General features: G+C 44.3%; 1 protein-coding gene across 1 annotated transcript in view; it reads left to right on the forward strand.

Moving 5' to 3' along the window:
• Positions 1-25880, forward strand: part of LOC141107766 (uncharacterized) — a 70115-nt gene that overhangs the window by 19733 nt on the left and 24502 nt on the right. The window contains exons 5-6 of the mRNA XM_073598705.1: positions 2500-2756; positions 12349-12512. Of these exons, the coding sequence (XP_073454806.1) occupies positions 2500-2756; positions 12349-12512 (421 nt within the window). The remainder of the gene's footprint in view (positions 1-2499; positions 2757-12348; positions 12513-25880) is intronic.

The raw sequence follows: 25880 nt of genomic DNA on the forward strand, positions 1-25880 counted from the left end.
TGAGAGGTTTTGAATGTCAGGCAGGCTATAAACCTAAAACCTCAGAACTAGGTCAGCCTACAACTTTGTCTAGATTGTTTCTCTCTCAAGTAATCATACATATTGTGTGTGCGTATTTCCTGTACCTGGAATTGTAGTGTCAACATTTTTTTTTTTTTTTTTTTTAACTCACATGTTTTGCAAGTGTAAGGCTTAATGTACACGGGACGTTTTTTACAACCTCTCCTGAACAATTTAACTTGACAGATAGTAACCAAAGTTTAAAACGTCCGTTTTGCCACTTTTACATGTCGCGTTTTACGTTTTAGAAGCGTTTGAAAAAATTGTATTTTTTTTTTTTTTTTCTCAAAATAGCCAAAAATTAAAAACGCCTATAAACGAAATGCAGCTAACACCAGTTACCGCGTTTAGCCGCATCTGAAACGTCGGAAACTTCGACATCTGAACTAATTTTTTTTGCTCACAAAGAAAAGCCTATAAATGCAACTACCTAAAAAACTACATTTAACGTACATGTACACATAGGATAACATTGGAAGAGTTCAGGGGCAGTTGAAAAAAGCATACATCTGAACGTCCGTTTACCAGCAGCAGTGTACATGAGGCCTAAGGGCTTGTTTACCCTTGTGATCTGGAATTTGGGGGGTAGGGGGGCAGCAAAAAGTGGTTTTACTGCATTTTGACCAGCCTCTGATAGTCACCACCTAAGCTACAAAGGCATTTGGATGGGGTTGTACACATGATGCAGCCGTGGAAGACACTGGAAGCCTGGCTGGTGAGGTCCTATGGTGGCAATACATGCCTAAATAAATTTGAGTTATTTTCCAATCGTCTCTCCACCCCCCCCCCCTCCCCCATTTCTGCAAATATCAACATTTTTTTTATAAAAAAAAGGATAGTTTTTCATGGAGTGCAGCCTGTGCTTCCACATTTCTGGCTTTGGAATGACATTTTCCACCTGCCTCCCCCTTCCCAGATCCCAGGAGGTTTCAGGGCTGTGTAGGACCCACTGCACATGCAAACTATACAATATGAGGGCAAACCTTAACATACATTCAAAATACTGTATATCAAATTTGGCAAGATCTTATACTTTTTATAGTTGATGGTAGACCTAAACTTCCCCGTGCAATGCGGGACAGAATGTTAAAATTAAAGGGGTCTGGCAGATCAGACATCAGAGGTTGGCCTCCTGTGAAAGGCAACTGTATGTTGGTACAGTCTGGATTCGTCTTCCAGGGTTTAAACCAGCATTTCTCAACCGTTTTACCCCAGAGGAACCTTTTGAAATAATTTTCAGGTGTGGAACCTGTGGTAAAACTAGTTTTATCAGGAGTCATTCAGAAAATGCCCCTTTCCATTGGGAGGCCAGCGGAGAGAATTGCCTCCTTTTCCATTGGGAGGCCAGCAGGGAGAATGCCCTCCTTACAGTTGTGGTTATGATGCCACCCCTACAGACAGCTAAAAATATCCTTGGTGTCATGCTACTGGCTCTGCCAAGTGGGGGAAAACCTGGAACAATAAAGGCGCCATCAGATGGGAGGTCAATTACCACAGCCCAAGGAACACCTAGTGACCTGGAGGAACCCTGGTTGAGAATGGCTGTCTAATTTAGAGCCTCTTCACATCTGTATGCCTACATCAATGTGCACCTAAAAATGCATCATATGTGCTTATGCTCTATTGATATGCTTTTCCCATGTGTACAACATTGTGATTGGACATCAAAGTTCTTAAACTGTCCCTTTTTGGATTTGCTATAATGTATCTCTACATTGCAGGGGATGTAGTGGTTTGGACTTGGAGGGGGCTAAGGAGGAGGAAGCGAGGAGGAAGGAAGAGAGGGGGCTAAGGAGGAGGAAGGAAGGGAGGGGCCTAAGGAGGAGGAAGGGAAGGGCACAGAGGGGGCTAACGAGGAGGAAGGGAGGGAGGGCACGGAGGAGGAAGAGGGGCAAAGGAGGGGGAAAAATGGAAGAGGGAATCTTGGGTTTTTCCTCCGAAGACCCTAACTCTCCATTCACATTAGCGTGTCTCCAAAGTCGCACGATTTCAAGTGTGACTTTGGAGCGCCTTTGTTCCGACTTTACATTCTCTGGACCAAAGTTGCATTAAGTCACACCAAAGTAGTGCAGGCACCTTTTTAAAGTCGCTAAGACTTTAAGTCGCACCTATTGAACAGGTGCCATTAAAAAGAATGGTCTCCCACTTGTCATGCAACTTTGATGTCCAAAGTTGCATAACAAGTTGCACAAGTGTAAATAGAGTAAGTGTGAATTTTTTTTTTTGTATTTGTTCTGGCTTCATCTATGCCCTGTGGTTTCAACCCGCAGAGCAAACACCCAAATGGTCCTCTGTTTCTGCATTATTGTGGTTGTAACGTTAGATGGTAAGCTCTTCTGAGACAGGGACTGTTTTTTAAATTAATAACAGTTCTCCCTAAAGCATTGTGGCTTATTTCAGGATTACAGATATAAATATAATAAAAACTTCTTGTTCTAGGCACAGCTAGAATCTGGGGAGAGCTCCTTGTCTTCTGCCCATCCCAGCGATGTAGCTGCTCTGCTGAAACAGTTTTTCCGGGAGCTTCCGCATCCGCTTCTCACCCCAGAGCTACAAGACCCCCTATGCCAGATTCAGCAAACCCTGTGTGAAGAGGAGAAGGGCGCCGCCACAACCCTGGTGACTTGTCTGCTGCCGCCTGTCCACGGGGAGACCTTGAGGTACTTCTGTACCTTCCTCCAAAATGTAGCCTCCAGGTAATAGCTGTAGTAATGAAAAACTACCACAAGGTGGACCCCAATATTGACATTTGTTGGAGAACTGACTGCTGATGCCACAAAATGTGTTTTTCTAAAATGCTAGATTGATTTTTTTTTTTTTTTTATTTAGTGGCTGTGTTAAGTTTTTTTTCTGTTTAAGCTAAAGCAATATTTCCCAGTGTGTTGCTCTAGTACTATGGTATTAAACCTCAAACCTTAAGGGCTGTTAAAAGGGAAGGTTTTCCCCACTGACCTTGCCTAGGATGCACTGTCTTACTAGGGTCATGGGTGTCGGTGTATCTGCTTTTCTTGTCCATTTGTGAAACACATTTAAAGGATCTGATATGCGTAGTTTGTATTCTGAATGGGATTGTATGGATTGGATTTTGTCTATGTACGTTTTGTAGCTTTTGTCATGCAGGACAGCAATGTAAACCCCTCCTAAGATACTGCGTGTCTCAAATGCAAGCCATCGGTCACTGAAAATGTGCTGCATTTGATACACTGAAAATATATAAACTTCTCCACCAAACTCCGCTGCTGTTAAGACCCAACGCAAGGCAGGAACATTTTAATTGGTTCTTGAGAAAAAACTTTGGGGTGTATTTATAGATGTAGCAGTTCCCCTATAGGGGCTGCTGAGTGATGTGGCCCACCTGTCACCCTGACCAGCCTGGCATTCACTTCCAGTCACTCCAAGACAATGAACAAGTCCATCAGCTTTGTTTTTTTGTATTTTATTGAGGGATTAGAACTTGGATAGGGTTAAGGAATTCATGGGATGCCCAGAAAAGATTCTTGCATGGTTTGGGACAATTCAGATATTCTCCTCCTGCACAACACTTGCTGCAGACTATCTCTCCTTCTCCCTCCAGCACAACTCTTCAGGCGCAGCTAGCACATGGTTAGGCCTAAAGCCGCGTACACACGAGCGGAATGTCCAACAGAAAAAGTCTGATAGAAGCTTTTCATCGTCTATTCCAATCGTGTGTAGGGCTCATCGGACTTTTTTTTTTTTTTTTTTTTTTTTTTGAAAATTCTGACGGACCTAGAAATAAAAAAAGTTCTAAATATTTCCGACGGAACCAATTCCTATCGGGAAAACTGAACGTCCGTATGCTGTTCCGTCGGACCAAATATGACGCATGCTCTAAAGCAAGTACGAGATGGAAGCTATTGGCTACTGAACTTCCTTTTTCTAGTCCCGTCGTACGTGCTGTACGTCACCACGTTGTGGACGGTCGGACTTTGGTCGGACTTTGGTTTGACCGTGTGTAGGCAAGACCACTTGAATGGAATTCAGTCGGAGAAACCTTCGGAGTTTATTCCGACGGCAAAAGCGGTCGTGTGTACGCAGCATAACTCTGGTTTCAGCCAGGCCTTAGCAAAGTTCCTTATTACAGGCAGGGACCGTAGGCCCCCTGTGGTGTAGTAAAAGACAGCTCTGGTTCTAGTTGCCCTCTTTGGTGGACTACTGATCCCAGTCAACCCTTTTGCAGACCCTGACTGCCCTCCCGACTGCAGCGGCCCGACTTCACTGCCAGTAACATCAGTCTCTCCCGCTGGCTCTACATCCATCTCAGACTGCACACTCCGTCTACACCGGCATGCCTCTCCCAGCTCTCCCGACTGCCTGTCATTCACTGACACCTGATGGATCTCTCCTGGAGATTTGCCTGGCAGTATTCCCCGCTGTCCTCTCCTGCTCTTGTTCAGGACACCCCTTGGGCTGTGGGAGGTTCCTGTTCAGCTCCGAGCCCCCCCCCCCCAGACTGGGGTGCTCCCTCCAAGGCCCCCGACAGCCTAATTCTCCATCTCTTCCACCTGAACAATTCCTCCCCAGCTTGGCTGACCATGGGCATTTAAAAAGGCCTGCCCGGCCTATCTGAGGGCAGGGACAGATGGGCGGCTGATGTGGGGGAGATAACGGACGACCAGTGGAAAAGGATTCTGGAACTTGGGTCAGAGGTGTCGGTCTCTCCTCTCGCAAAAAGCCTCCCACCTGATGTTGCATAGAGCCTATTATACACCCAAAAAGCTGTTTATGTTTGGTCGCAGAACCAACGATGGGTGCCCTAGATGCAGAGGAACAGGCGATTTAATTCATATGGTTTGGAGGTGCCCAAAACTGGTTAGGTATTGGCCTGAGATTTTAAAGAAAATAAACATCACGTCCACATTGGGGATTGGACGGGGCTCCTTAGAACACCCCAGACCTCTCCACCTTTCTTCCCCACCTTCCTTCTACAAGCCTCTAGAAACAGAAGAGAGGTAACCTAAAGATGAAACTAGCTGTGAGTCACCAGCCTACTCTAAGCCACTCCCAGCCCACAGTTTAAAACAAACAGGCCTAGCTTCTGGCTAGGCCTGCTTAAGTTTAACTGCACTACAAAAACCTCACTCTAGCACCTACACTAGGTAGAGGGTGCTACACTAACCTCACACCAGAAATCAGCTGGTCCCTCAGCTGTGGAGTTAAGAAAAATATGGCTGGGAACAGGAGCAAGGGCATCCCATGAGATAAATTGGAAGGGAAAAAGGGAAAAAAACTTGGATGGGGAAACGCATGTACAAATAAATATCAAAAGGGAAAATAGACAACTGGTTTTTGTACAATATATACATTCCTGACTACAAGTCCCTGTAGCTAATAGGAATATTACACAATATACATTTTTGAGCCAGAGCATCTCTCCCTGGAGAGGGATACTCTGCCCGCAGAAAAAAAACAAAAGAAACTTGACTCCAGCCGGAGGGGATGGACAGCCATCCCATCCCATGGATTCCTGAAAAACAAAACCAAACATAACACAGCATCCTACTCTTCAAATCTATCTTTACACTGTACATGGTTTCTGTTGGGAGGGGGTTAGCATCCTGCCAAACAAACATCAAAGCACATGCAACAACAGAACAAATAAAAAACGTATGTACAAAAAATGAGCATTCCTCTCTGGCATTCCTGATGGGAGGGGCCCCTCCCCGAACAAACTGGCTCCCAAAGAGTTAGTGAAAGAGAAAAAATTTCACCCAAGTGTTCTTGCAACAGACAGTCCTTCCATCGGGCACATAGGATGGCAGGCTAGTTTGTTCCTGCAAATCAGGGAAAAATTAGAAATAAGCACAGTCTGCCACTCTTGCAGTCCATGAAACTTTGCTCCTAAGCATAGAAGCGGGAATATGGTAATCTCCTCTGGTTCCCTTCTTCCCTGTAGACCAAATTGCTCTGCACAGACCGACCTGCCCTGAACACGAGCAATCGATCCCTGTATATGGTCCGGCCAAGCCTCCATTCCTCCAGAATTTCTTTGTCTGGCACCCGCAATGGATTGGGGACATGCAGATAGTCCTAGACTAGGTTGTCCGCCCATCCTCCCTGGGAGTTCTCTGACGTCCATAATCTGGGGAAGAACAAGCCCCACTCCAAGGCTACCCTCCTCTGTACCTCCTGCTGGAATTGGGAGAATCTAGGCAGCTCCCTAGGATCAAGATATAAAGAAAAAGAATTACGCCAGGTGCTCAAAAAAAAAGTATATATATGAAAAATTATTTGTGATGAAGTAACCGTGAAGGGGGTCCTGCTGCTGGACACTATAACCCCAATACGAGGGCATAAGAAATGGACATAAAGAGAGCAGTGCAGCGCTGGACAAGTATCACAAGTGAAAAGAATTGTGAAAAATAGTGTTTTTCAAAATAAAAATTAAACAACAATAATAAATGAGAGCTAATGATTGATGACTGATGAAAAAAACATTCAATCCAAAGTCCATAGGTGATAAAGAAAACCAATACAATAAATGCAAATATAGTGAAAAAAAAGTTCTAAAGTGTGGTGTGAAGTCCAAAGGTTATTCCATGCGGAATTCTGGATCAATAATCCACCGCCAGTGCTGCCCACCACCTGGTGATAAAGTAATGAAGGCTTACCAGAAAGCCTGCGACCGCCCTTACTCAGGGGGGTCAAAACAGGCTTAATAGAGGGAGATATGAGATGAACTTCAAGGGATGTCCCCTAAGAGACTCTGTAGGGAATCTTGCCAACCTCCTTCCTGGGTGACTACTCAGCAACAACAGGGCGCCAATTCGGAAGATGTAGTCCCAAGGACACTTCTTGCACTCGCTCTCTCAATGTCAGCTTTGGACTCTATGCTCCATGTTCCGTGTACGCTCTGGCTCCCTTCACAAGTCTCCAGGTCACTATCCCAAGGCGGGGTCTCCTCAGACGTTTGAGACCTCCCGTGGCTCCTCCACCTCCACTCTACCTGGCTGGTCGGCTCCCTAGGATCCCCCTTTCCTGGCAGGACGCAGGCATTCACAGCCCAGATGACCCACTGGCGGTAGGTGGGCGCCCTGGTCTTTGTGGTAGAGGGCCTGTTCATAAAGAGCTGCTTGTCAAAGTTCCTGCTGCCTGTTCAGGTCCCACCGCTGGCTCTGGTCCATCCCCACTGTCAGGGACGTGAGATTCCCCGGTCTCCCACTCCTCTTCAGAGCCTTCACTAGGGGACGACCATGCCACCAACCTCTCAAGAGACCCGAACTCTGCACTCTGGGGAAACCCCAATCAATGACCCGGCCCTCGCTTACCCTGTCCAGCTCAACTGAAGGCGCACCTTCCTCGGGTAATGGCTCCCTCCAGACTGGGTTGGCAAGGGACTTAGAGCTGACCGGCTGCATCTGGCTCCTGCACTGTAATTTTTGCAGTCTCTTTCCCGCTGATGTCATCTGTGTTCACGGAGCAGTCGCGAGGCTGCAACTTCCCTCCAACTTTAGGGGGTGATCCTAGGCCCTCTCCAGCCTTCTGTTTTTTCTGTGGCTGTAGTTTACCAAGTCCTGTTGGCAGATCTACATTGTATTACTGCGGCTCCTGCTGGACGGGTCCCAGTCGAGTGTTTTCCCCCCTCAATGACCACACTGCGCCCAAGCAGTAACCACCGTGGTCAGAATCCAGCACTCTGGACAGAGCAGGCATAGTCGCTCCGCTCCAGTAATCGCTCCCAAAGCAAGCCCTCCGCGAGACTCCAGCTGGACACTATTGTCTACCAGCGCCCGCTCCTGCGAATCAGCAACCACTGTAGGGTGGGCAATAGCCAGCCACCCTCTGCCATCTTCCACTGCCTCGTGGTGTCTGCTGCTAGCGGGAAACTTTTGGTCTTAATGGGGGGGGGGGGGTTACCGCCCCCTCGCTTCCGATCACCCTGGGCAACAGTAGACATTCTCAGTCTTACTTTACTGTCTTTAGCAGGAGTTTGGAGCAAAAGTTCAAGATGTCCAGTATTAGCTGAACACTGGACATATTTTGTAATCCATAGGTGCGGTTACCCAATGTGGGTGACTGCACATAGCGAACAGTTCCTGAATTGCAGGATTGGTGCAAGTGTCCAGAGCACACAAGTCCTTCCCCTTGGTTCAATCCTCAATGGTGGCGGAACAAAGCAGAGTTTCCTGGCTTTATCAACCTCCGTTGGTAGGGGTAACGACTGGCAGGTTACACGTGAACAGGTGGTCCCGGAACGAGCCCCCCAGATATAGCGGTACCCCTGTAGGGGCTGCTGAGTGATGTCACCCTGCTCAGCCAGGCATTCACTTCCAGACACTCCAAGACAATGAACAAGTCTATCGGCTTTGATTTTGTTTGTATTTTATTGAGGGATTAGAACTTGGATAGGATTAAGGAATTCATGGGATGCCCAGAAAAATTATTCTTGCATGGTTTGGGACAATTCAGATATTCTCCTCCTGCACAACACTTGCTGCAGACCATCTCTCCTTCTCCCTTCAGCACAACTCTTCAGACGCAGCTAGCACATGGTTAGGCCTAACTCTCTGGTTTCAGCCAAGTTCCTTTTATATGGGCAGGGACCGCGGGCCCCTGTGGTGTAATAAAAGTTAGTTCTGGTGCTAGCTGCCCTCTTTGGTGGACTACTGATCCCAGTCAGCCCTTTGCAGACCCTGACAGCACTCCCGACTGCAGCAGCTCGACTTCACTGCCAGTAACATCAGTCTCTCCCGCTGACTCTACATCCATCTTAGACTGCACACTCCCAGTCTGCTCCGACATGCCTCTCCCAGCTCTCCCGACTGTGCCTGCCACTCACTGACACCTGATGGATCCCTCCTGGAGACTTGCCCAGCAGTATATCCCGCTGTCCTCTCCTGCTCCTGTTCAAGACACCCCTTGGGTTGTGTGAGGTTCCGGTTCAGCTCTGAGCCCCCTGGCCCAAGGTCAAACCCCCCCCACTCCCTGCAAGGCCCCGACAGCCTAATACTCCATCTCCAGCTCTTCTACCCAAACAACTCCTCCCCAGCTGGGCCGACCCTGGGCATTTAAGGAGGCCTGCCCCCTGCTGATCCAGGTTGGGGATTGGTCAGGGCTCCTTGGAACACCCCAGACCGCTCCACCTTTCTTCCCCACCTTCCTTCTAGAAGCCTCTAGAAACAGAAGGGAGGTAACAGAAAGATGAAACTAGCTGTGAGTCACTGTTAAGCCACTCTCAGCCCACAGATCAAAACAAACAGGCCTAGCTTCTGGCTAGGCCTGCTTAAATTTACCTGCACTGAAAAAAAACTCACTCTAGCACCTACGTTAGGTAGAGGGTGCTACATAAAAATTGCAGAGCTATTTGACTTGTGAAACTACATTGCAAATGTGGGCAAAATCGAATGTTAGGCTATTTTCTCTACAGGTAGAATGGTATTTATTCATAAAGGATAGAGTGAATCAGGAAAATACAACGCTATGGCCACTAGATGGAACTGCCCATCATAGAAAATTTAAAGCAGAGTTAAACCCAAAAGCAAACATTTATTATATTGCAGCTTAACAGTTCTTAGATGTGATGGCTGCTTTTGGTTTCTTTTTTAGGCTTTCTTTTCACCTGCTGATCCAGCAAGTAAGTTTTTCAACAGAGCAAGCTGTTCTGCAGCTGTAGCAGTTTAGGGCAAACTGTTTACCACTGACGGGTGCTTACAGTGGTCAGCTTTTATGTAAGGTAAGCACCCCTATCAGTGCTAGTTTGTTTCAACCATAATCCACTTTTATCTATGTAAAACCTTTATCCCAAAAACAAAAAATGGCTGTAACTGCCTAAAAAGTGTGAGGTGGACGTTGCCTTTTAATTTGTTAGTGTATCTAAATCTGCTAGTACATCTAACACTCCCCTCCCACCCATAGACTGACAATGCTGCAGTCCAAAGGTGTCTGTTGCTCTCCAATGCAGGTGGTGTGTTACTGGCCCGATCACCAGGTGAAAACAGAGGTAAAAAGACGAATGCAGCCACCAGAACTAATGATCGGTAAGCTGTAATATATTGCATTTGAGGTTCATTATTGCTTTAAGTTAAGTTTAAGTATTTCCTCTGATCATCTGGACACTTTAGTGACTATAATGCGGTATTTTCCTGATTTACTCTATTCTGCAGGAATAAATAACATTCGACCTGCAGAGAAAATAGCCCAACGATATTCGATTTTTGCCCCCATTTGTATAGAACACATTTAAAAGTTGTTTTGCAGGATAATTGGCTCTGCTTTTTTTATGAATACAACGTCTGCCATTTAATAATTCCATGCTGGCTTCACACAGATTAAAAACAAGTGGTGGTATCTATTATGCCCGCAGCTCTGATGTCACCAGGGAGGGTGAAAGTGCAGAGTACTTTTTATTATTCTTTGTACTTTATTGTATGGTTTCCTGAGTCACTGGGGAAGCTATCTGTTTAGATACCCCTGCCCCATGTGATTCTGGTGGCCATCTTTAGCCAGGCAGAGTCTATTTAAGACCCTGGCTCTTGGGCTTGGTGCGCATTTTGCGTGTGGGTAGTGTAGGGACCTGTTGCTGACAGAGGAGCACAGTACAGGTAGCTTACACGAGGGGTGCACATGCACATAGTAGCTAGAGGTGGCAGGAAAGAGCTCAATGACACAGAGCAGCAGAAGCTGCAAGATTGTTTCTATAGTGCACAACACTGCTACCCTTCACCCTTCCTGCCTTCTTCTGGCCCAGGTGGACCCCTTACAGTTATATTGGCTGTACACCCCTGATGGTGGCCCTGTTCTCCTGTCCTGCTGAGGCTGCAGAGAAAGGAACTGATAAATCGAGGTCACTTTTGGCTGGGGAGGGGGGCCCTGTAAGGTAGGCTGTATGGGGCCCTGTGATTTCTAAAAGCAGCCCTGCATGCTAGTACCTGTGTGTTGCAGCACACCAAAATCACTATATATATATATATATATATATATATATATATATATATATATATATATATATATATATATATATATATATATATATATATATTTCTGTGTTGATCGCACCCTTAAAGTGGTTGTAAACCCTTTTTGTCTTACTTTTAAGCCTTACCTATAGGTAGTGGAAATCTATCCTAAACGCACGCCGCTTAGGAGACATTTCCCTTTGTAGTGCGCCGATGTCGTCATTGGGCATGCGCTGTGAAGAAATGGACCTCCGTGCCTTTTCTTTCCCAGCGTGTACTGTGACTGACGGCTCCCGCATGCATGCGACCAGTCATAGAGCCAGAGTCTGTGGCCCCGGGAGGAAGAGGGGCGAAGATGGATGCGGCCTGCACAGGGGACAGCGCGGGCTTCGTTTGCAGGTAAGTGTCACATAATGGGCTAGTATGCAATGCATACTAGCCCATTCTGCTTTTTAATTTGCGGGTTTGCACGGAGCAAAAGAGGAAGTAAAACCCATCAGGGTTTACTTCCTCTTTAAAAGGAGTGGACTGGCTAATGCAACGCAGTCTAACGCACAGGGCAGGCTAAAGCTGCTTTTAACATTCAAGACCAGTTCACACTGGTGTGATGTAAGACATCGCATGTGATTCACACTGCATCGCTGTGCAGATCACATGCGATGTCAGTGTGATGCGAATTCAGGCATACAAACTGGCTGAATTTGCATCGCATTCATACCAAACTCATGCAGGACCCTTTTTTTTTTTTTTTTTTTGTCCGCACCAGAATCAGATCGCATGAGTGTTCACGCCTGTGGGATCCGATTCCTGTCCGAATTCACAGTTCGCACTGCAATCTGTGAACCGATCTGGGGGTGTCATTAACTTTGTATTGACACCCACAGCGGTTCACAGAGGGCAGTGTGAACCGCTGGCGATTCAGGTGCGATGCAGGAACATGCACTGGGTTTGCAGGGTTTCCCCTCATCGGACCAGTGTGAACCGAGCCTCAGTTTTGAAATTTGTCATTTCCCAAACGAAAACCACATACACTATAAGAAATTTGTTCAAAAAATAAATCTTCCATCCTGCTCCTTCAAATTTGTTTATCACTGTGGTCAAAATCGTTCATTGATTTGACACCACTGGTGATTAGGACATTTTAAAGCACTTTCTAAATGAAAGATTTAGAACAAAAGTCTACTGGTGTCTGGTCGGCTTAACATAATGGGCATCGACCTATGAAAATGTAAGTGCTGCAGTGCCCCATGTTGTAATGTAGATGCTCCCTTTGCATGACCCCGTTTGTTGCTTCAGTAGCTGTTACTTTTAACCCCTCGCTTGTATGGAATGTAAATTGGTCTGATCTTGCTTCTTCTGTTTTTTGTTCTAACAGGTGTGATGAGAACAGGATGGACTCTGGGAATCTGGCTGTAGTTTTAGCTCCCAGTCTGTTCTCTAGCAGCAACTTGGGAGAAAAGCTGACACTTGCCACTGAGAAACAGCTGCAACTTCAGGCGTCTGCCATTCAAAGTCTCATCGAACGATCCCAGGATATAGGTAAAGGCTGTTTACAGGCTGGCAGCTGCTCATGCCCAGGGTGATGCAGATTACCAGGTCATACTGCACAATGGAACACTGCTGGGTTGGTCTTACACGGTCAAGAGCAATGCAACTGAGTTTCGGTGATTGGCGATTCCTCCGCTGGCTAAATGTTCAATTGCCAGTTCACTATATGGAAAAACAGGAAGCCTGTGCTCTAAGGAAAAACATTTTCCTAATTATAAGGTATTCTGCTAGCTTCTATCCTAATAAGGTACTATGCCAATATGGAACTAAAATGCTTCCTTATTAGAGCAGTATTGTCATACAGGGGGATTCCTGTTGGGGGCTCCCTGACACCGTCTGTAGCATGCAAGTGAAATGATTTGTGATATTTTGGACTGCTTTGCCTTCATGGTGTGAATTGTGTTAAATGTGTGAAACCAATTACTATAATATCATTTAAGCCTAAAGTGATTGTAAAGGAAAATGCTTTATTTAAAAAAAAAAAAAACAAACATGTCATATTTGCCTGCTCTGTGCAGCGGCCTTGATTCTCTTCTCGGGTCCCTGTTGGCGCTCTGCCCCCCTCCTCCCCTTGCCGAGTGCCCCCATAGCAATCGGCTTGCTGTGGGGGCACTTCTGCATGCTCACTCCCGAGCCGGCTCTCTGTGCCCCTAAGACACAGAGCATGGCTCAGCCCCACCCTCTGCTCCCACCTCACTGGCTGTGATTGATAGCAGTGGGAGCCAATGGCTCCTGCTGTTGCATCTCAGCCAATCAGAAATTAATATTCCTGGCTATGGTCTTTCGGAAACACCGGGTAAAACGGAGGGGTGGTGGTGTCTGTCTCTATGTGGAAGTGATCTCAGAGTGTAAAAGAGGACTTAGTTGATGGAGAGTGTGATGAGTCTGAAGCATTATGGATGAAACTGTACATGGGTGTGCGTACTACAAAGGTTGTCATTGGAGTTTGTTATAGACCTCCCAGTGTTAGTCAGGAGGTAGACACGCAGCTCCTTGCACAGATGGCAAGGGCTGGGACAGTGATAATAATGGGGGATTTTAACTACTGGAAATTGACTGGAGTAATGGCACTGCTAGGACAGTTAAAGGGCAAAAATGTATAAACCTATTAAAGGACAATTTTATGGTTCCGTTTATTGAGGCCCCCAACTAGGAATGACGCTCTGCTGGACCTGGTGATCTCAAACCATGCAGAGCTTATTACCAATATTCATATAAAAGAGCATCTGGGTAGCAGTGACCATAACATGATTTCATTAATGTTAGCTGTAAGCAACAAATACATACAGGTAAGATAAAAACACTTAACTTTAAGAGAGCAAATTTTCCAAGGATGAGGGCTGCTCTCCAGGACTTGGACTTGGAGGAAATATTTGCATCAATGGGCACAGAACAGAAATGGGAATTCTTCAAAGTGACTGTAATCTCACTGCAAAGTATATTCCCATGGGCAATAAGTTTAAAAGGCTAAAAATAAAACCTATTTATCTCACAGCCAAAGTTAAAATGGCTATAAATAATAACAAAAAGAGCTTTTAAAAAATATAAAAATGAAGGAATGCTATCATTGTTTAAATGTTACAAAGAATATAACCGAATATGTAAAAAGGAAATCAAGGATGCAAAAATTCTAAACGAACGACAGATTGCAAAAGATAGGACAAACACCCAAAAATTCTTCAAATATTTTAATAGTAAAAAGGTCAGGTCTGAGCATGTTGGCTCTTTACAAAATAAACTAGCGTGGGTGACTGGGGACAAAGAGAAGGCAAATTTATTAAATACTTTTTTCAGCTCTGTGTTTACAAAAGAGCATGGGGGAGCTCATGTCCATAATGGGGGTGGTAGTGAGACAGCCCTAAATGATCCACAATGGCTCAAAAGGGATATGGTCCAGAAATATTTAGACAGCATAAAGGTGGATAAAGCTCCTGGACCAGATGGCATCCACCTGTGGATCCTAAAAGAATTGAGCTCTGTCATTTCAAGGTCATTGTTTCTATTTTTTAGGGACTCTTTAATAACTGGAATGGTACTACTGTATTGGCTTATGGCCAATGTGGTGCCCATATTTTAAAAGGGATCAAAGTCTTTACCAAGTAACTATATACCTGTTTGTTTAACTTCTATAGTCGGGAAGATACTGGGGAGTTTAATAAAAGACCACATGGAGGAGTTCTTGTTGGAAAAAAATATTTTAAGCAGCAGACAGCATTGATTCATGAAAGCCAGAAGTTGTTAAACCTGATTTCTTTTTATGAGGGGGTATGTAAAACCTTGGACAGGGGTGACTGTGGACGTGGTATACTTGGATTTTGCAAAAGCGTTTGACACAGTTCCCCACACAGCTCATGTGTAAGGTAAAGTCTACAGGCTTGTAAAGATCGATTTGTAAATGGATAGAAAACTGGCTAAAAGGCCGAATTCAGAGAGTAGTGGTTAATGACTCTTACTATGAATGGTCTAAGGTTATCAGTGGTGTACTCCAAGGTTCAGTGTTGGGACTCTTACTTTTTAATATCTTTATAAATTATATAGGGTCTGGGATTAAACATAACATTTCTGTCTTTGCAGATCACCCCAAACTATGCAGTGCAATAACGTCCTTACAGGATGTCTCAAATTTACAAGCCGACCTCAATGCACTGTCTAATTGGGCAGTTAAGTGGCAAATGAGGTTTAATGTTGATTAATGTAAAGTTATGCATTTGGGAGCGAAGAATATGCATGCATCATACATACTAGGGGAACTACAACTGGGGGAATCAATGGTGGAGAAGGATCTGGGTGTTCTGGTAAATCATAAGCTCAATAATAACATGCAATGCCAAGCTGCGATTTCCAAAGCGAGCAAAGTCCTTTCTTGTATTAAGAGAGGTATGGACTCCAGAGAGAGAGAGTTTTGCCTTTTGTATAAATCCATTAGTATGATCTCATCAGGAATATGCAGTTCAGTTTTGGGCACCAGTTCTCAAAAAGGATATCGGGGAACTGGAGAGTGCAGAGAAGGGCAACCAAACTGATAAGAGGCATGGAGGAGCTCAGCTATGAGGAAAGATTAGAGGAACTTTATCTATTCTCTATTGAGAAGAGGAGATTAAGGGGGGTATGATCAACATGTACAAATACGTAAGTGGTCCATATAGTGAACCTTGGTGTTGAGTTATTCACTTTACAGTCAACACAGAGGACAAGGGGGCACCCTTTACATCTAGAGGAAAAAAGATTTAATCTCCAAATACGGAAAGGTTTCTTCACAGTAAGAGCTGTGAAAATGTGGAATAGACTCCCTCCAGAGGTGATTCTGGCAAGCTCAGTCAATTGCTTTAAAAAAAAGTCCTGGATTCTTTCCTAAATGTACATAATATAACTGGGTACTAACATTTATAGGTAAAAGTTTATTCACATAAAATCCGATTGCCTCTCGGGGGATCAGGAAGGAATTTTTTCCCCGGGTGGAGCATGCTTTGTTGGGGTTTTTAGCCTTCTTCTGGATCAACTGTGGGTGTAGATTTGTGTGTATGGGATTGTATTTTTACTTTTCTTTTTTTTTTTTTTTTTTTTTTTGAAGTTGATGGACCAACCTGACTAACTATGTAATCAGGAGGGAGTGGCAAGCATGCTGAAGGATTTTTACCTTCATGAAGGTAAAAAAACTTTAGCCTTTGCAACCACTTTATATGTGTGATCCCAATCATTATGATCTAATTTTATAGTAGAACTATAGGCAAAATCTTTTTTTTTTTTTTTTTCATTTTGCATAGAGCAAGGAAGGGCCAATAACCCCTGTCAGAGTTTTGTTTCCCTGTCTCTGTCCTATTGCGGAGATTTACCTTCACTTCCTGTCTCATTGCCAAACAGGAAGTGAGAGGGAATCTCTTGGGGTCCCCCATGTCACCAGAACTAGTGTCCCCATTGGAAGATTTCTCCTCTATTACTTTTCTGAGGATAACCCAAAATTTGTGATTTTTCTTCTTTCAATGATAATGGTAAACAGGACAAATACAGAGGATGAATTTCACTATTGGGGGTACAGATAGCAATAAAAACTGATAGGTGTTCTAATCCCTCTCCACTCTATCCAAAACAAAAAAAAGGTTTGCCTTTAGTTATAGTTTAAGCTAAACATATTAACCTCTTGCTGACCACAATGCATATATGAAGCTTTAAACACCCATGCACATAAGCATCCATGGTGGCCCTAGGTTGTGAGCTTGAGAGCACGCTCCTTGCACATTGATTGAGTTCTCACCAAAAGCTCTCAGTCATAGTTTCTGGTCAGGAACCAGCGGTCAGGCTTACAATCATGTCACCACTGTGAGAGCCAATCACAGTGGTCACATGATACAGAAGCAATGCAGTTTAAGCAGGTAACATTCTTTCAGAAGTAATTTCCAGTCCATCTACAGCTTTTATTAAATTAATCCTGCTGGTGATCCTGCCATGAAAGTCTTTTGGTGAGACACTTCCTGTTATAGGGTGACCACAATCTGCCCTCAGTTTTTTGGCACCATTCACGGGCAGCTTAGCTCTTCAATAGGTCACAGATTAATGCAATACATAGGATGTTTTGCAGTTATTTGGTGTAAGGCTGGGTTAAACTGATGCGAATTGGATGAGAATTGAACTAACCATTGGAGGGGAGGGCAGAGGGAGATACCACATATCAAAAGTAAACGTGTTGTAGTGGCCCTAAACCACCACTAGATGTCAGAATACATCAGAACAATAGTAATCTGATACAGTTAAATGACAATACAGAAAAAACTTCTTTTGATATTTGAACCCAAAAAGAAAACTAATCTGTCACACAAAGATAAACCACCCTATCCGTATAGCCCATGCAGGGGACATGAACAAACATAATAGGTCAGCATTTACATAACCCCCCCGCCAGCCGACGTGTGTCACAAACGTTTCCAAGTACTCCATGTCAAATGGCAAATATAGAAACCATAGAGATCCAATGTAGAAAGAAAAAGAGAAGAGCAAAAAGAAGGAAGGAGAATAGGAGAGAAGGAGAAACTGCCCCGATCCGCACTTTTTAAATGTACAAAGATTGGAGGTATTTAAGCCAAGGGTCCCAAACAAGATCAAACCTAGCAGATCTGTCTTTCAATATGCTGACCAGCTTTTCGTGTAACATTATCCAGGTCCGCTTACTTTTCATAACTGCCAAGTCTACTGCCGGTTTCTTCCAAGCAGTCACTATAGTGATTTCTTTTATCGTACATCATGGGACACAGAGCACCATAGTCATCACTATGTGGGTATATAGGCACCTTCAGGTGATGGACACTGGTATACCCAATACAGGAAGTTCACTTCCAATATAACTCCTCCTTCTACCAGGAGTACCTGGTTTCGCCAGTGTCTAAGGTGTTGGTCACGAGTGAAGATGTGCTCTGAGGAGCTCCAGGAGGGATCCATGCTGGATTTAAATAGCCCCCACAGACCGGATCCATCCAAAGTGCCACTGCGTCCAAGGTGGATGGTACCCGGGCCTCGTATACAAAGCACAAGGTTTTGCCTGTAACGCCTCTCTTTGCAGGGCTGGACCCCCAGACACAGGGCTTTTTGGTCATGCTTACATTACCTAAAGCTTTTCCTGGTGGGGTGCTAATACAGGTCCAAGGGAGTGGAACCCCTATAAAGGGACCCGGTCCTTGAAGGTTAGCTAAGCGCAGCCCGCTGTGATGGGTGAAGTTTGGATCTGTCTGTTAAAGCAGTATCCTGCAGCGAGGAAAAGGTAAGGGAAGAAGCCTAGGAACTTTAAAAAGTCTACCTATGTTTTTTTTTTTTTTTTTTTTTCTTCCATGAGTAAAAATGTTGTCATGCCTTAAAGTCTCCACTAGGCGTAAATGCACATACCTTAGTACTGTTTCGGTAACGTGACGGAGAATCTGACAGAGATGCGCCAACCTGAGAGAGAGACAGACAGGAGCCTCACTGGAGCAGGGGAGCATAGGACATTAGAGGGACCCTCACAGTCACCCGCCGAGCTGAGGATGTAGAAATAATGACATCCTGGGACAATAAATTCAAGTGCAATCTCCGTCTGGGGTAACTGAATACCACGCAGAGGAGAGGAGCATCTGGTGAAAAGTGCCTGTCGGCTCCTTTTTTGTTCTTTTTTATATTCATCCGGATTCTGATGCGAGCCTGAGCCGGCCCTATATTCATCATCTACCTTCCGGAAGAAACGGCTGATCTCAAACCACCATCTACTCACCATGATCTTCAAGGCATTTACCCATGCCTGTTAAGGTAAGGGCTCTGTGAGCACGTTCCAGCTGTCATCTCATCATTTAGCACATGTTCTCAATTTGCTACATCCACTGAGAAAATTCCTGAACGGCTTTTCACCATTTTGTGGACTTATTTAATACATTTCTCACCATTCACTATGATTTAGATATATATTTTGCACCACTCATGTTATAGTCATGATTGACCATTCATTGTAATTTTGTCCACCGGACTTTTCATTTCTATTGTGTTCTTTGGTTAATTTTTTCAAGAGTTTATACACAGCCATTCAACATTAGGACTATATTGGATCTTCACTATTTCATTTGAATTTTTTATTTATGTTTCGATACACTCACTCTTGATTAATATTGTAATTTATTTCATTAATTGCTGGTACAATCTCTAACGGAGATGGTTCGTTCTACTTTCAAGCTACCCCTAATGGAGTCAGCTGAAAGTTCTATTTCTTCTTTAGGTTTCTTAAAACCTTCACAGCCTCTGCATGTGTTTTACTGTCCATGCATTTCTAGAACAGCTTATTTATGCTGAATGGGATCACCCGGATAAGCATTTTCTCCCTCGAAAAGAGGTTCACAGCACTCTAGCCCATGGAGGAGAAATTCACCAAAAAATGCAATGTACCAGAAGTTGATGCTGTGATTTCCAGTGTGAATAAAAGTCTAACTTGTTGAGTAGACATTGCACAAATGCTTAAGGATCCAACAGATAAAAGGTTGGAATTCCTGTTAAAATCATCTTTTTCCTTGGCAGGTGCCGTTACTCAGCCTGTAGTCTCTGCAATAGGCATCTGTCAGTCTCTAAAGGACCAGTTTAGACAGGCCCTTAAGGAGGTTCCTGCACAACAAGCCTGGGATTTGGCTGAACTACCAAAAGCATTATATTTTGCCATAGACTCCATGAAAGATTCTATTCACCAGGCGTCCCGGCTTGCGCTTGTGCTAGTACACGTGCATAGGATCCTGTGGTTAAATGGTCAGCCGAAGCACCATTCAAAATGCTCCTGACTGGTTTTCCTTTTCATGGGGATCGGCTATTTGGACAAATACATCAATACAAATGATTTCTAGTGGGAAAAGTTTGCCAGTCAAAAAGTATAAATGCCCTTCTTTTAAGCAGACCCTTTCTACTGCGCCAGGGGCATCCGCCTCTAGGCAGTGGCGACAGCCTCCGCTGCCAGACTCTAGAGGAAAGCCTCAGGGTCAGGCCCAGGCACAAAAGAAGTCCTGGGGGCGGAAACCTGCAAAGCAGAATTCCAAAGCCTTATCATGAAGGGGCGTTCCCCCTCGTCAGAGTGGGGGGAAGACTTCTGCAATACTCAGAAGTCTGGCAAGAGGAAATTCAGGACAGAAGGGTCATCTCCACGGTGTCTCTAGGGTACAAACTAGAATTTCCACCAATCCTACACAGAAGAAGTTATCACCAAAAATGTAATGGCTTACAAATTAGTGTATAAAACATCTAAACATGAATATCATGCTAGTATAGTGATCCTCTGCTTATAACAGTGTGTCTAGTGTCCAAACCCAAAATGCAGGATATGAGTGGACCCAAAAACCAAATCCAAATAAAAATGCAAAGAATAGCACCAAAAACCAAAAAAATAATATTATAAAAAATTGCACCAAAGTCGCACCAAAATGTCATTATCGCACCATATACAAAAACATATAAGTGTATACATATATTGTCCCAATCATAAAATCAAGGTGTATATAAACCCAAGATGCAAAAAAAAAAAAATGCAAAAAATCGCACTAAAAAACTGAAAAAATGCAAGAATCGCACCAAAATAAAAAATTATACCAAGATGCAGTTTATCGCACCATATACAAAGAACACATAGGTGCATTCATCCCAATGAAGGTGACTGTTCGTGTTTAGAGGAATTGTAGCAGGTGACTTTAGTGATCACAGAATCTTGACAGGTGACTTGTGTGCTCCCCCTCAAGGGTCCCCACTCACCAGATCCTACTACCCCTACAGGGGTAATGCGCATGTAGCTCCTTAGGTTGACAGGTAACCACTGGTGTTAGCCTCTGTAGTTCCTCGAGCAGCCTTGGGCTATCCGGGTTGTGATAGATGTAATTTTCATAATCCTCATAAAAAAGAGAAATTGGCTCCCATAGTGCAGTATTACCAAAGCTTCCGTTTATTAAAACGTGATGTGCGTAGCGACGTCGTATGCGTTTCGTCAGACGTCTTCAGCGGCGATGTCTTACCACTGCACGTCACATATTTTAGAAGGGAGATCGGCTTGTAACCCCGCCCACTTAACACCGACCCGCCCAGCTAATACTGGGAACCAGGAACCCCATACATCGCATAACGATGTTAAATAGGTGCCCATCCCGGGGCAGACCAAATATGGTTTCAGGTGAAGGTAGATACACCCGCTCTCCCTTAAAAACACCATAAACTTCATAAACACAAATCAGTTAGTACAGAGCCTGGGGTAAATATAGCAGTACAAGATAAATTTGTACCATTAGTATATAATGTATTTGCTCCAGAATCCCCCTAGTGGCTAAGGATAAAATCTTAAGGATAAACTTAGTAAGAGAGCAAAGCCAGATATTACCCAGTAAAACTGTCTAAATACCCATCAACCATCGCTGATTACTCAAGCCCTTTGGCCCCTAGGGTGTAAAAAAGAGGCACAGAGTAGGGTTAAGGATAAAGTGAGAATGAAGGTAAACATAGAATTAAAAATGAAGATAAAAGTACCTATAGAAATAAATAAAAAAAAAATTACCTTCATACTCATTTCTATTTTTTATTATTTTAATTTTTCTATAGGTACTTTTATCTTTATTTTTAATTCTATGTTTACCTTCATTCTCATTTTATCCTTAACCCTACTCTGTGCCACTTTTTTACACCCTACGGGCCAAAGGGCTTGAGTAATCAGCGATGGTTGATGGGTATTTAGACCGTTTTACTGGGTAATATCTGGCTTTGCTCTCTTACTAAGTTTATCCTCTGGTGAGTGGGAGCACACAAGTCACCTGTCAAGATTCTGTTATATATTATATATTAATGGTACAAATTTATCTCACGCTACTATACTTACCCCGGTCTGTGTATTAACTGATTTTATTTAGGGTCTGGGCTACCAGGTAATTGGAGGTATGCCAGCTAATTGTTGAGCCAGGTTCAATAAGAAACTATTTGTATTTGCTGCCTTTTGGACTAGGCGATCTATTTTTTTTTTTTATTTCTATTATTCTATCTCTATAGGTACTTTTTTCCTTTATTCGTAACTCTATGTTTACCTTAACCCTACTCTGTGTCACTTTTTACATCTTACGGGCCAAAGGGCTTGAGTAATCAGTAATGGTTGATGGGCATTTAGACAGTTTTACAGGGTAATATCTGGCTTTGCTCTCTTACTAAGTTTATCCTTAAGATTTTATCCTTAGCCACTAGGGGGATTCTGGAGCAATTAGATTAGATAGTAATGGTACAAATGTATCTTATACTGCTATATTTACCCCGGTCTCTGTATTAACTGATTTGTGTTTATGAAGTTTATAGTGTTATTAAGGGAGAGCGGGTGTATTATCTACCTTCACCTGAAACCATATTTGGTCCCCCCCTAGATGGGCACCTATTTAACATCGTTATGCGATGTATGGGGTTCCTGGTTCCCAGTATTAGCTGGGCGGGTCGGTGTTAAGTGGGCGGGGTTACAAGCCGCTCTCCCTTATAAAATGCGTGACGTGTAGTGGTAAGATATTGCCGCTGAAGACGTCTATGACGAAACGTGTACGGCGTCGCTACGCACATCACGTGACTTCCAGGAAGCTGAGCGAGTGGGTGGAACGCAACCAGAGTGCATGCTGTCCACCTACAGCTCGGTTGCCTATGCATTATACTGGCAAGTGCAGCCCCTATGGGACTAGGCATTACGCTGCATGAACTGCATTTTATGTCTGTTTGCTTTTATACATTTTTTTAAAATAATCTTTTAATAAACGGAAGTTTAGGAGTTTTTTTCTTCTCCTGCCAGCGCACCGCTTCAGTGTGAAAGCCCTCAGGCTTTCACACTGAACAAACAGCAGCGGCTGTTTTGGGTCGGTTTGCAGGCGGTATTTTTAGCGCAATAACGCCTGCAAACCGCCCCAGTGTGAAGGGCTCTTACACACTCACCTTTATGGAAAGTGTTTTGTTATAATTTATTCCACAATAACACTGTCTTTTAATACTTAGCCACTATAGAGTGATTTGGTAGAGCACTATTTGACATATAGCTAGCGCCACTCGCCCCTTCACATCTTCTTTCTTTCTATATTCTGAAGCCCTCTTACGGGGGTTTTTTTGGGGAGGCTGCAACCTTCACACACGTCCTAAACGCAGACCTTCCTAATTAATTTATTTACTATAACAGTCTTTGCGTACCTAGACGATCTATTGCTAATAGACCAGTTGGTGGCTCGTTTGGATCAAAGACTGCGCCTTACAACCAGTTACCTGTAAAGTCTGGGTTGGATTCTCAACCTAGAGAAGTCTTCCTTAAAACAGCTAAAAAGGCTGGAGTACTTGGGTCTGATCATAGACATAGCCCAGAAAAAGGTGTTCTTGCCTCAGGCAAAGATCAACTCCATAAGAGAGCTAGTGTGGATGGTCAGGTCAAAAGGAGATCCCTCCATTCACCCTTGCTTGAGGTTAGGAAAGATGGTGGCTTCATTCGAAGCGGTTCCCTATGCCCAGTTCCATTCGAAACTGTTGCAAAACAGTATCCTGTCTGCTTGGAACAAAACGATTCAAGCTGTAGACTTGCGAATGCGTCTGTCCCCAAGGGTTTCCCAAAGCCTCAGTTGGTGGTTACTAACCCAGAATCTGCTGAAAGGAAGATACTTCAGACCAGTTATCTGGAAAGTGGTAACGACAGATTCCAGCCTTTTAGGCTGGGGAGCAGTACTAGAGAAGACAACTGTCCAGGGACAGTGGTCAAGAACCAAAAGAGCCTTGCCCATCAACATCCTAGAGATTCAGGCAGTGCGCCTGGCTCTGAAGGCCTGGACTTTCAGGTTACGGGATTGTCCTGTTAGGATCCAATCCACAATCTGACAATGCCACAGCTGTGGCTTATATCAATCACCAAGGGGGCACCAAGAGTCTCGCAGCGCAGACAGAGGTGAACCATATTCTAACTTGGGCAGAAAGAAATGTTCCGTGCCTATCGGCAGTCTTCATTCCGGAAGTAGAGAATTGGCAGGTGGACTACTTAAGTCGCCAGCAGTTATTCCCGGGGGATGGTCCCTTCACCCCAACATCTTTCGGACTGTTTGCCAAAAGTGGGGGACTCTGGATGTAGATCTTCTGGCATCCAGATCCAACATGAAGTTAATTAACTTTGTGTCCGGGATGAGGGATCCACTCGCATGCGGAACAGATGCGTTGGTGACCTCGTGGGATCAGTTTTCACTGATTTATGCATTCCCCCCTATTCAGTTGCTGCCACGACTTCTTTGCAGGATCAAGCTGGAAAGAAAGCCGGTAATTCTGGTAACCTCAGCGTGGCCCAGAAGGTCCTGGTATGCAGAGATCATAAAGATGGTGGTGGAGGATCCACGGTCCCTTCCACTACGGCTAGACCTACTTTCACAGGGGCAGATATTCCATCCTACCTTATGAACGCTAAATTTAATGGCTTGGATGTTGAAACCCACATTTTGAAAAAAAACGTGGGCTTTCCGGGTCAGTTATCTCTACCTTGATTTAATGCAAGGAAGCCAGCTTCCAGAACTATATATTACAGAGTCTGGAGGGATTGTTTCCTGGTGTGAATCCAAGGGTTGGCACCCTCTGAGGTATATCATAGGCAGAATTCTTGCCTTTCTACAATTAGGGGTAGAGATGATGTTGGCCTTGAGTACTATTAAGGGCCAAGTCTCAGTTTTATCAGTCTTTTTTTCAAAGACCGCTTGCTACACATTCCTTAGTCCGGGGTTTTATGCAAGGGGTGATGCGGCTTAATCCGCCAGTCAGCCCTCGTTTGAACCCTTGGGACTTGGGACTTTGTGACTTAAACTTAGTTTTGTCAGTGTTACAAAAACAAAAAAAGCCATTTGAACCGATACAGCACATTCCCTTAGTCCTACTGACAAGGAAGTTAGTATTTTTGGTTGCTATATCCTCAGCAAGGAGGGTTTCGGAATTGGCTGCTCTTTCTTGTAAAGTGCCATACTTGATTATTCATGAGGACAGAGTGGTGTTACGCCCTTGTCCAGATTTTTTGCCAAAAGTGGTCTCCGGTTTCCACCTGAATCAAGATATTGTCCTGCCATTGTTTTTTCCAAAACCACGTTCCAGGGAAGAGAAGTCACTACATTGTCTTGATGTGGTGAGAGCGGTCAAAGTCTATTTAAAGACGACTGCTCAGATTCGGAAGACTGATGTCTTATTTGTACTGCTAGAGGGACCTAAGAAAGGACAGGCAGCGTCGAAATCCACTGTCGCTAACTGGATTCGGCAGGTTATAATTCAGACTTATGATTTTAAGGGGTAAGATTCCACCTATTCAAGTCAAGGCGCACTCTACCAGGGCAGTTAGTGCTTCTTGGGCAGTGGGTCACCAGGCCTCCATGGCTCAAATCTGTAAGGACGCAACCTGGTTTTCAGTACATACATTCACCAAGTTTTATTAGGTGGATGTAAGAAGGCATGAGGATATCGCCTTTGGGCACAGTGTGCTGCAGGCAGAAGTATAGGTCCCCAAGTCTGGGGGTGCCCTACGAGTTGTGTCTCCCTCCCCTCAAATAGCATTACTATGGGACATCCCACATAGTGATTAATATGGTGCTCTGGGTCCCATGATGTACGATAAAGAAAATAGGATTTTTATAACAGCTTACCTGTAAAATTCTTTTCTTGGGAGTACATCATGGGACACAGAGGTCCCTCCCCTCTTTTGGGGTTTAGGTATATTGCTTTGCTACAAAAACTGAGGTACTCCTGGTAGGAGGGGTTATATAGGGAGTGAACTTCCTGTATTGGTTATACCAGTGTCCATCACCTGAAGGTGCCTATATACCCACATAGTGATTACTATGGTGCTCTGTGTCCCATGATGTACTCCAAGAA

This window comes from Aquarana catesbeiana, linkage group LG09 (assembly GCF_042186555.1).
Source record: "Aquarana catesbeiana isolate 2022-GZ linkage group LG09, ASM4218655v1, whole genome shotgun sequence".
Taxonomy (NCBI): Eukaryota; Metazoa; Chordata; class Amphibia; order Anura; family Ranidae; genus Aquarana; species Aquarana catesbeiana.